At 33.4% G+C, this 12,985-nt stretch overlaps 1 protein-coding gene across 1 annotated transcript; it reads left to right on the top strand.

Moving 5' to 3' along the window:
• Positions 1–6,370: 6,370 nt before the first annotated feature.
• On the top strand, positions 6,371–10,800 carry LOC114162441 (kinesin-like protein KIN-8A). The gene is made up of 7 exons (XM_028046335.2): positions 6,371–7,021; positions 8,004–8,277; positions 8,613–8,663; positions 8,754–8,846; positions 8,928–9,293; positions 9,482–10,135; positions 10,414–10,800. The coding sequence occupies exons 1-7, from the start codon at positions 6,627–6,629 to the stop codon at positions 10,444–10,446; spliced, it is 1,866 nt and encodes a 621-aa protein (XP_027902136.1). The 5' UTR covers positions 6,371–6,626; the 3' UTR covers positions 10,447–10,800.
• The last annotated feature ends 2,185 nt before the right edge of the window (positions 10,801–12,985 follow it).

The following is a 12,985-nucleotide window of genomic DNA, read 5'->3' as shown; positions in this document are numbered from 1 at the left end:
ACACGAAAGAAAAATAGGACCAGAGATTTTAGGAGCATGGATTGGAAACACTTACGTGGGTCAAGAATGGAGTCAAGCGGAACGTGAACGGAAGGTGCGCTCTGGAACTCTAGCAGGGGCGGCAATAGCTCTAAGAGAGGGGAAATCTGTTTTTACGAAAGTGAGCTCAAATTAGGGTTTTGGGCGCTTTAGGTCAGAAAACGAATTGGGCCAGCTCCCCTTAGGCCCAAGAATTGGAAAATCCATAAAATAAAACCAAACGGGAAATAACTGGGCCTTACATAAAGTATCGTATTATAAAAAAAAAATCTGTTAATATCATATTGAGATATAATAACATGATAATATTGCTTATTATAGAAAGAATAAATTAATAAATGTCTTTGAAATCAAGTTATAATATTATATATATTTATGGACATGTTTACATGTAATAGTTATTACATGTAATAGTTATTATCTTCGTTATAATTAAAGGTATTAACTAACTATGTATCAATTGATCAAATTTATTGATAACCAATTAGCTATTGTAATCATCATATAAGATGGAGGTGCATAAACCAATAATGGTGGTGTCTTTAATTAAAAACTAAATATTTGTTGGGCCATCTTTGCTGATTATTTAATTGCGTTAAAATTTTTCTTGTTGGTTGGTTTTCATTTAAATGCATTTTGTCAGATAAAGGTTGGTTGGGACAAATTAATGTCAACGATGAAAGACATGACAAAGTAGTTGAGAGCTTGTTGGAGCATTTACAAATGTGATCGACGAACAAAGTTCATGTACTTGTTCGAGCAACTTCAAACATGACACTAGGTAACCAAGTTCTTTTATGATTTTCGTGGGGTGGTGTTTGATTTTATATTTCAAATTTCTTTAATTCTTTATTCCCTTAAATATAATGAAATTGTTTATGGAATTTTCACAAATGATTGATAAATAGGGGAAAAATATACAAACATGTATCTTTAGATCGGTTGAAGAAAGAAATGTTAAGGATGTTTTTTTGTTGTCTTATCTTTAGATCTATTGAAGAAAGAAACGATAAGGGTGTTTATTTGTCTTATTGTCAAAGTTTGTATATTATTTTTCTTTTAATTGGTGTTGGTTCCGGTCTCTATTCCAGATTCACTTACGATTCTATTTTTGTAAATAGAAAATTAAATTTTGTTTCTATAGTCATTTTTAATTATGGTAGTGATTGTTGCATTAACTTGAATAAATGTCTTTAGAAGTATTTTGTTGTTAGTGATTGTTGTAATAATAAGCTTCTATTAGTTATTGTTTGTAAGTGGAGCAACAAATGGATAGATGAATACTTAACTAAATATTAGGAAAGATATGCGTAGATCCAAATGAAGTGTAAATCATTACAGGTTATACATTCTGGAAAACTTCTTTGAAAATGACATTGGTTGTAGATTCCAAAGGATTTTTTCACTGTCATGGATTAAAATCTTTAATCCAGCCCGACTTTACACCCTAGAAACTGCAACATACAATTGACCATGGCTAAATACTGGTGTAGGCAAATACATACCAATTGTTTCCAAAGATTGTTCTTGAGATTTGTTTATGGTCATAGTAGCATAAGATAACATGATGGGGAATTGTCTTCTGATGAGCTTAAAAGGCCATGGAGAATGTGATGGTGACATGGACATTCGTGGAATGTAAATCTCAACTCCTGTTGTTCGTGCATTAATAATCTTTGCACCGATTACATGTTTTGCAAGTTTTGTTACTATTAATCTGCTCCCATTACACAAACATTCTGCTTGATCCAAATTTCTTAAAAGCATAATTGGTGCCCCAACCTTTAGGTTAATAATGTGGTTTGGCAAACCTGATGTTTTTAACGAATTTAGGAATTCTAGAGTAATGCCTTCATATGGGTCATCTTCCATGTTGTCTGATATGTCAATAGAATCTGAGCTTAGATATTGTTTTGTTCACCTGATTGCCATGATGCAGATGATGTTATTAGTAAAGTTTAACAATTACTCAATATGAATAAGTTAGAACTAAAAAAAAATGCATTTGTTGTTACCAGGTATTGATTATAGGACATAGTCATTGATTTCATCAACTGTTTCAATTCTACTTGCCAATATTGCTCTGGTTTTGAGGAAGGTTTCATCTTTGTATTTTTGCATCAGGGTTGGATATGTGGTAGACACTATGGCTTCAATAGGATCAATATAGTTTAGAATTAATAGGTCAGATGGAATTTCTATATCAACTAAACCATCATTTGGTTCACTTAGTGTACCATCATCAATTTGAATTATCCAAGATGAGAATTGTTCGATTTCTTCAGCAGTAGACCTTTGTAATCCATCTTGGAAGAGTCTCATGTTTTTTGTTAGAGTCATAATCTGACAATGATCCCATAGATATGATGAGTTTATTGTTGCATGAACAATATCTGATATGCTACCTTGTGGAACAACGAGAAGAATTTGTCTAAAATCTCCTCCAAATACTATTACTTTGCCTCCAAACACTAAATCACATTTCATTATGTCTTTCAAAGTTCTATCCAATGCTTCAAAACAATATTTGTGGGCCATTGGTGCTTCATCCCAAATAATTAGTTTAACCATCTTCAACAAATCTGAAAGTTCACTTCTATTTGAAATATTGCAGACAAAGTGCTCTAGTGTGGGAACTGAAATCTTGAATTTAGAATTTGTTGTTTTACCTCCTGGTTATATAGAGAAGCTATGCCACTCGATGCAACTGCAAGTACAATTTTACCTTTTGATCGTAAAGCAGAACATAATGTCTTCCACATAAATGTTTTTCCTATTTCTCCATAGCCATATAAAAAAAACATTCCACCTTGTTCATGATTCACGACATATATTATCTTTTGGAAAATATCTCTTTATTCTTCTTTCATAATATATGCATTGTATTAGTATATAATGAACTATAGTACAATATGCATATATTTATGTATGTTAAGACAAAAATTTTAAACCTGTCATGGAGTTGAAATTTGATTGAAACAGAAGTCGTTCATTAACATTGTTGTAATCAAGTTCTGCATCTACTATATATATATTGCAAACATTGATACCAATCCATTAACCCTCACTTTGAACTTTTCATACTAACTCCGTGTCAACAAAAATAAGATCAACAAATGAAGCCAATTATTGGTTGATGCCAAATAGAAGAGATGAAAGATGATAGGCAGCACAGAGAATAATTTGACAATTTGCCTACTTAACATCTATACTATTATATCTAAAAGAATAAACATTTTTAGTTATAAAAAAGGATGAAAATGTAAAACATGTGTTTTCAGCTAATGTAACAACTCCAATCAACAAAATTGAATGTGGTTCATAACCAAAAACTACATGAAGAGGCATATTGTAGTAAATATTGATGAACTACCAACAATAAAGCCCAAATAAATTAGGAATCGTCATCATAAAGAAAGATATGCTAGCTTAAAACTTACAAACATGTTTCATATATAGTTCTGCCAAATGATAAGAAATAAATAAGTTCATTAAGGACACTAATGGGTGTGGAAGGAAACAATTCTAAACTAAATGTCTCTAATAATCAACCAACATTCATCGATAACAAAATACCTCACCATTACAACAACATTTCAATCTAACATAACCCAAATATAAAGGCAGGCATCAAGGCACATGCCAAAAGAAATAGATGCATTTTCAAACTCCTTAATCAGTCACCATTGCACCAGAATTTCAATGAAAAGCACCAAAACAAAAATCCCCAATACCAGGAGACTTACCGTAGTTATGCTTCAAAGCTTTGTCAAAAGCAGCAATTTTATGGTCTTGCATCACTTCAAGGAACAAAGACAACTTTATTCATTGAACTTAATAGTCAATAAAATCACAATAACTCTATTTTAATACAGGAAAAATATTAACTTACATTGATCAAATAATGCATATAAGTAATTTGGGGCTAAGTCAGTCCATAACAATATGATTGCCTTTACCTCTCTTGCCATCAATATTCCCGTAGATCACTATAGAATCTTTGTGTAAAGCATAATACCAGTAAGCTACAAAATAAATACAAATAATAAGCAACACGTATACAATGTAAACCACAAAATAAGTACATAAGCATCTAAGGAACTAACAGAATACCCAAAATACAAACCACGAAAACTACAAATACAATATTCAGAGCACAAAACAATGAAAACTATATAACAAAACAAACTAAATCGTACAACATAAATTACTCCATCGAGAATTTGAAAATCCCAAATAATCGTTTGTAAAATAGAAATATATTACTTTGATATCTGAGTTCTTAATCTCCAAGTGGTCCAATAGACTTTAACTTCTATTTTCCAAACCTGAACAAAACCCCCAAAATACCAGGATATTAATTAAACTAAAACTTAATCCCACGGCTAAAACTCATAAAATTAGTAGGTTCTAACATCTACTTTTTAAATCGTAAACAATTGATTTAGTCTTAGATATGCTTCATAATAGGTTCTAATGGAGTTGTTGATGACTTGGATGATGAAAAATACAACTATTATGACAAATATATGTATCCAAAAGATCCAGATCAATAAAAAACAGAGAGCAAGTATACAAACTTCATAAAATAAGAATAAGACAATAATAAAGGAAAAAACTTTTACCTGTATTGTGCAATAAAACCTTCGTTAAAAGAAAACAACCAAAAAACAAAGGTATTAGAAAACTAAAAACCCATACTATGAAAACTAAAATGAAGCTAAGAAGAACAACATAATAACAACCCAAAACAACTTCTTAAAGAACCATGAGACGAAAATAATTTTGGTTGAAGAAGACTTAACCTTCAAATTGATACCAAAAATAAAAAAAGTAGAAGAACAAACTTTGAAGAAGAAAAAGAAGAAGTTGGGGCCAAGTAATGCAGATTCAACAACACCCGAACTTCAAAGTCGTGGTGACTGAATAAAAATATGAGGGGCTGAGAAAGTAATGCAAAATGAAGAAGAAGAAGAAGAGAGAAATGAAAAATTTTAGTGGAAGATGCAACGTGAAATTTAAGTAACTTGCGCCCATCAATCATTCATGTTGTCAATCAATTTATGGGTCATTTTCTTATATATATATATATATATATATATATATATATATATATATATATATATGTAGTAGATATAGTAGATGGTTTAGTTCATTGGCATTCTATTGGCCATTTAATATACTAGTCATCGATTTCATAATATTTTTTGTTTCAAATATCTAACATCAATTTGTATGATTGTGTGGTAATGGATTTCAATTTGTATTCCCTTGAATTAGAACACGAAGCTCTCTTGCAAACTCTTCCTCTTCGATGCATTAAGTAAGCCTTTGTCTCCACCCTCATAACTAAAAAACACAAGTTAAAAGTAACATTAAATATATTAAAAAGATGAATTAAATAAATAAAGAATAAAATAAATTAATGTTACATGTGTCAACATCCTAATGTGCACGTGACACCTGATTACAAGCCTAGGTGGAACGTTGTTTGCCACGAAGTCACAGAGTTAATGTCGTTCACAAAATAGGGACTGAAACCATGAGTTTTGAAAATCATGGAGACCAAAATCGTTTGAGGTTTCCAGGAGGGACCATTTCCAAAAAAATTGTTAATAGCAGAGGGATGAGAAACATAATTAACCCTATATTTTTCATATTTAAGAAGAAAACCCATGTGTTAACCTTGACTCACAGATTTTTTGTGAAAATTTTCACCTTGTGGATTAAGGTTTTTTTTTTTCCGTTAGACTTTTTGACCTTAGCCGACATGGGCTAGGGTCAAGCCTCATGGATTGAGCCAAATTGACACCTCTACTCTTAACTTAAACAATATCACAATTCTCTCTCCATCCTTTCAAATTTATTCACCCACCCTCTCAAATTCAACTCAAATAAGGTTATATTGATCTTTTCGCTACATACAATATATTCTCATAAATATCTTGTAAAATGCACATATAAATAAATTCATTCCTAAATAAATTCACTCTTTTCGATCGCCATAAATCATTATAATCAAATGGGTTACATACATGCATATCTTCGCATATAAACGTTAATAGTACCACATAAACAAACAAGTTCTTATGAAAATATATTAAAATTTTAATTTCACATCTAAAGACTCCAAATATATTTATTTATTCTTGAAAAAAACTCCATGGGTTAGGTGAGAGAAGAACCCTAATAAAATTATACGAAAAAGAAAGAGAATGTGAGTGGGCCCAAGGATTTACGTTTGAGCTACATTGACCGTTACATTCAAACAGATGAATTCAAAATTAATACTGCAAAATTCAAAACTATCTACTACTCTCCATTATTCTACTCTCTACTACCACACACACCCATCTGTTTTTTCACCTTTTCAGTTAAAAAAAAAAATGAACTAATTTCAATATCAATGTTGAAGAAGACTTTTGAGATTAGGTGGCATAATGAGCAAAAAATGGAGCTTCAACACCAGATTCCCTCTGGTTAAGCTCATCTTCTCCGATCCATCGTTTCTTCCCCAAGCCAAACCCTCACATTCGAAATCGAAATTTAGTCTGAAACTCTAACAACTCCCCCGAATCGATCTTACAATGCCCGTGTCAACTCGGTCCCAGACACCGAATGGGTTAAATTTGGATCACCCACACGATGCCTTAAAGGGAAAGATGAAAGCGCTTCTGGCATTATACGAGGAACACAAGAAGAAGAGTGTTGCTGCAGTTCCCAAGACCTCTTCTTTGGGGTCCTCGAGAGAAAAAAACGGGAGACGCATTCTGGTGTTTGTGAGGGTGAGGCCGTTGGCGAGAAAGGAAACGGAAGCGGGTGCACGGTGCTGCGTCAGAATCGTGGATCGCCGTGACGTTTACCTAACGGAGTTCGCGGCCGAAAAGGATTACCTTAGGTTGAAGAGGCTCAGGGGTCGCCACTTCACCTTCGACGCATCGTTTCCGGATTCTGCCTCTCAGCAGGAAGTTTATTCCGCCACGTGAGTTTCGCTTTCAACTTTTTATCTCATAAATTGGTACTTGTAATTTAGGTATGTGTTTTAGGGAAAGAACGCCATCTAGATCCAATGATGTAGGTGATTTAGGTGTTGTTTATGTCAATTGAATTCTCTCCTTTTTGTAGAAATATAATTTTGATTAAATAAAAGTACTTTAAGTTATTGCATGCTCCAAATATTTTCAGTTTAGTTAACTTCTCAGAAAACACTTACCATGGAAGAAATATGAAATAAATATCTTGACAGGTTAAAATGAATTTGTATTATAACATATTTTAGAAGTTCTCACCTATTAGTTTAAACTAGTTTGAACTTACAGAGAAACTTGGTTTCACTTTATTTTGTCTAAAACGCGTTACACTAATAATAAGGAGATTACGACAAGTTTCACAAATTACACAAACAGGCACTAATGATAAATGCGTTGTGTTCTAAAGACTAATTTTGATTTTCTCTATTTGTCTTCATACTTTTGAAAAGAATCATGTTGTTTTGATGTTGATGTCATTATTGGTGTGGGTGTTATTCATGAGGCTGATCATTTTCTAGTGTTAAACATGTGTGATATTAAATTGCGATATTGCTTGTTTTGATACAAGTGGTGTGTTTCTTTTTATCTCTTCTCTTTTTGTAATTTGGGTTCGTTTTTTTTTTTTTGTTCGAGCCTTTTATTACATGCTTGTCTGTTTTGCTTGATAGTGGTTCGGCCGCAGGAAATAAGTGGTTTGTGGAATGATTATTGAACTTGCTATGTCAATCTTATTACTAGTTGAGCTTCAAGCTCAATGGAGTTTAGGGGTTATTCCACTCTTATATTGTACTTGGAAATTAAAACAAGAGAAATGGGTTTGATAGCATACAGTATAGAATCTTTATGTGCTTAATAATGTTCAGCGTGCTTTCAAAATTTTATGCTCTGGCAGTCATTTATGTTTCATGGAAAGGTACATTGACTACTTTTCAGAACTTCAGAACTTGTGGAAGCAGTTCTGCAAGGGAGGAATGGGTCAGTTTTCTGTTATGGTGCCACCGGAGCCGGAAAGACTTATACAATGCTTGGTACAGTGGAGAGCCCAGGTGTGATGGTGTTGGCAATTAAAGATCTGTTTAGTAAAATCAGAATTAGAAGTTGTGATGGAAACCATGCGGTTCATTTGTCCTATCTAGAGGTTTATAATGAAACTGTCAGGGATCTGCTTTCACCTGGAAGACATCTGGTTCTAAGAGAAGATAAACAGGTTCATTTTCTTATCTTTTAATTAATGTAAAATCTGCAGAAAAAATTCAAGAGGGCATTATTTATTACCTGCTCAGCGACAGTCATATTATAGTATATGTGATTAGAGTAGATAGTGCCTGTTATGGAGATAAATCTTAATGGTTTATTTATGGTATTGCTTGGTGCCAGTGTTTGGTCATAGTCTTATTTGCAAACATAAGCCAAAGTTTTGATAAAGGCCATCTATACTAGGTGTAAGTAAGGGCTTTCTCTTGCAGGGCATCAAATATATGTTAATTGCTCAATAAACATACTTTTCAATTTTATCCTTGACATTGTCTAATTATGTTATAGGGAATTGTCGCAGCAGGTCTTACACAATACCGAGCTTATTCCACTGATGAAGTAATATTCTGATCCGATTTGTTAGATTTAGAATTTTAAAAAGCTGTTTTACTCCCATAAAATTCCTTTTTGTTTTCTGTATTGCTTCAGGTCATGGCATTGCTTCAACAAGGAAATCGGAACAGAACCACCGAACCAACTCGTGCAAATGAAACATCTTCACGCTCCCATGCTATTTTGCAGGTAAAGTTTGGAAGTTTTTGAGGAAAAATGAGCAATCCCTTAAATGTTGTGATTGTGACGTGCTTAATTTGTTATATCTAGGTTTTGGTTGAGTACCGAGTTAGAGATGCTGCAATGAATATTATTAACAAAATGGGCAAGCTCTCACTGATTGATCTTGCAGGGTCAGAGAGAGCTCTTGCCACAGATCAAAGATCAATTAGATCTCTTGAGGGTGCCAACATAAACCGGTCTCTTCTGGCACTGAGTAGTTGCATTAATGCTCTCGTTGAAGGCAAGAAACACATACCATACCGAAATTCAAAACTCACTCAACTTCTTAAGGATTCATTAGGAGGATCTTGCAACACTGTCATGATTGCAAACATTAGCCCAAGTATTCTCTCATTTGGAGAAAACCAGAATACTCTTCATTGGGCTGACAGAGCCAAGGAGATTCGAACAAAGGTAAAATTCTCTTTTACCATTTCGAGCTTTCATATACAAACTAGTACCTTCCAAATGTTTCCATAAATCAATATGCATTCACGTTAATATTTGGATCATCTATAGGGACAACAGGCATTATTTTTTCAGTTTATCACTTCCACAAGTACAGTGTTAAACTTTTTTAGCCTGATTTTTGTGTTTTCCAGGGATATAATGCAAATGAGGATGCATTGCCAGTGCCCCAGACAGAAACAGATCAGGTCAAGCTAGTACATGACCTGCAAAAGGAGAATCGTGAATTGCGAATGCGGCTAGCGCAACAGCACCAGAAACTTGTGACACTCCAAGCACAGTCATTAGCTCCCCCAACACCACCTTCAGCTACATCACTTCTTTCCACTCCTCCAACTTCTGTCCGGCCAAATGAAAAACGAAGGAGCAGACCCTCTTTCTTATCTGCAACTCATTTCACTCCAGAGACTAAGAACAAGGGAGATGATGTAGCTGTCAGAATCAGAACACTTCAACAAAGAGTAAAGGCCTTGGAAGCAGATCTAGATAGAGTGAAAAAGGATCACAGCTTGCAGCTAAAGCAGAAAGATGATGTCATTCGGGAGCTTTCGAAAAAGGGTGGGAAAAAAGTGGCAGCAGCAGGAGCTATTCTACGGTTAAAGGAGGCCAACACTCAAGAAATGAAGAGTCCAAGCCATCGGTTTCAGTCCCCAGTTCCAACGGCAAAGAAACGAAGCTTTTGGGACATAACCACTGCGAACAGCCCATCAGTTACCACATTGAATGGGAGAAAAACTAGAAGTTATGTCATTTCTGAGCTTACTGCACATCCATCTAAGCTTATTCAGGTCTAGTGTGTTTCTTCTTTCCTTACCTTCACCTCCATATACATCAACATAGAACAAAATTAAATCTATATAATCTAAGGTCTGCAATAATATCTACTCTTTAACAGTTAGTGCTCAATACTCCTAAAGTGACTTTTTTTTTTTTTCTTGTGTTTATCTCAAAGAAAAGAAGTTAACTATGGAAAAAATAAGTAAAATGCCAATTTTTAATTGAATTAAAGGAACTTTTCTTTTCCTTTGCGGTGTTACTGATGTGTATTGTGGATCACATTATTCAGCCCGGGTTTGCTCGAAAAAAGGGTGATATTTAAATCTTCTAGTAAGGAGTTAGAAGAGGAAGTTTAAGGACAGAATCTCAAGTACAGAAGGTCTGCTATTTTTTTTGAAGACCCTGATACGTCCTCAAATTCTTTAAGGAATATGAAAGAGATCAATGCAGGTCGGTGTGCTCCTTCTCCTTCCATCTTATCTCTTCTCGTCTATTTCAGTCATAGTAATTAGGATAATACTTTATGTAGGCCTAGTAGTATATCCAAGGTGATGTTTTTTTACATGCTCACATCACATGCTTCATTGAAGCTTTTGAAGAAAAGTCCAAAATCGTTATTATATTTGTACATTTGATTTTTCGTTTTCTAGTTTGATTTTGGAAAATTAACCCCTCAGCTCGCCAATTTTCAAATTAGGTTCATGATTGTTGAAAGACCAAAGATGTTCATAATGTTATCAAGTAATTAAACCCAGGAAAAATTAAGTGATTAAAAAAACTTAACTAACTTGTGACAATAATGACCTAGCGTTCATAGTCAGAGGAAATTATATTACTTTCCCGAAATACTTTGGATGTACCGGTATGTCATAATCTTTTTTAACGCTTACATCAACCCTCTTATTAATAATTAAGGGGAGTTGGTGTACTGCTATGTCAACCACCAAGATCAGCTCTTCACCAATTGGATTCAAGGACAAAGTTGAACAATTTACTTTTTGTGTTCAGTGGCTAGATCTTTACAAAAACAACATTCTTCTCTCTGTATTCAAAAGGCTTAAAAAGAATATGGCGTAATTGCTCATAATAGAGGCCTTAAACAATAATAAATTTTAGATGAATAAGATTTGGTAGAAAAAGATAAATTTTGATTAATCTGAGTCAACGAATAAGGCCAAAAAGAGGAGATATCAAAGTCAAACTTTTCAAACTTCAAAGGTAATTAGATGAGTTCACAGTTGAATATGAAGGGACTAATACATTTAGGACCTTACTCAAGGAAGATTAACTTCTTTGATTAATGTAGAATATATCTCAATGGAGTCAACTTGGAACAATTTGTAGAAACAATATGAAGATTTTGTGGTGCTTATTGCACAAAAAGTTCAAGACTTGTTTGTTATTACTTATTTGTTAATATTATTATTATTATTATTATTATTATTATTATTATTATCAACTGTTACTATTTTATTTGAATTATTCACCGTATTTAATCTTTTATCACTACGCAACTCTATACAACATCAAATACCCAATACAAATACAACAATAAATACCCGGCACAAACACAAAATTACAAACCAATTTACTTTTATAAAATGAACTACGACTAAATCATAAAACTAACAACCATCACATCCATAATGCATCTTAAGTGGCAAATGTTTGTCCCGCTAGGACTATCAAATTGTTTTAAGTGAAAAGTATAATATATATTATATACTTTCGTCAATAAAATTACTTTTTCTTAAATATACTGCTTTGGATTCTTTAAAAGTGGCTAGCAATTTCTTCTTTCAATTTAGGATTTTTCTAAAAGGGTTACTAGTTAAAGAGGATACAAAAATGTTAAATTAGAGTAAAGGAGAGATAAAGTGTTGGTGGAGAAATACATGTATTCAATTCTATTGAGAAAAATTCTATAACTTATGATTTTTATTAAGTTCTAAAAACAACAAATTATGAAATACAAGAGTCATTTCCTTGTAAGATGCAAGCTTTGTTAAAGCAACAGATAATGAACAATGTTATTGAATATTGGCCATGGCGCTGTCATTGCGAAAATCGGTACCGGTTTTTGAGCCTGCTGCCACAACAAGGTAGAGACAAATCAGATTTTTTATGGTGACCGCTTTGTACATGGCGGGTTGCGATGGCAAAACGGTGGAGGCGAAAATATTGGACTGAAAAAAAAAAGGATGAGTGAAAGAGAAGAGAATAAAGGACTTGCAGTAACGAAGAGAAGAAACGACTTGCAGTAACGAAGAGAAGAAACGACTTGCAGTAGCGGCAATATGATTGTGAGGAAGAAAAGAAACATGTGGAAACCCTAAATGCGTGAGTGGGGAAAAAGTTTGACTATTTTAAACAATTGGACTTGACCCACACCCACTCAAATATTATTTAATCAAATCTACCTTACATTTTTCTTCAATCTTATTTTTTTACCCTAACTTCCTTCAGCCCTTCAACCACCAACAGCAAATCCTCTGCAATCTCCACAGTCAATTTTCATTAAATCTTTTATTCAAAATCAATCTAGTCAATTCTTTCTTTCCACGCTACATTATTTTCCGCTGCAGCATCACTGTAGCAACACCCAGCAGCCACCACCGCCTCTGGTCGCCATCGCCATCAGTCGTCGTTAAGTCTATTTTTATTTTTAATTTTTTTTCTACTCCTCTACTTTCACTATAATTATTTTGCAAAAAATATTTCACTATAATTATACATAATATCATTACTCTTTCATTAAAATTATATGTGGTGGTATTATATTTTTTTACCGCAATATTTCTGTCATAACTTGTTATGATTTCCGTTATAACTTTATAAAGGTTTTTGAGATCGCTAGTATT

Source organism: Vigna unguiculata, chromosome 9, assembly GCF_037176805.1.
Source record: "Vigna unguiculata cultivar grain cowpea cultivar isolate G323 ecotype 2 chromosome 9, ASM3717680v1, whole genome shotgun sequence".
Classification (NCBI taxonomy): domain Eukaryota; kingdom Viridiplantae; phylum Streptophyta; class Magnoliopsida; order Fabales; family Fabaceae; genus Vigna; species Vigna unguiculata.
Note: the sequence above shows the minus strand (reverse complement) of the source record. Positions and strands in the feature narration are given on the sequence as shown.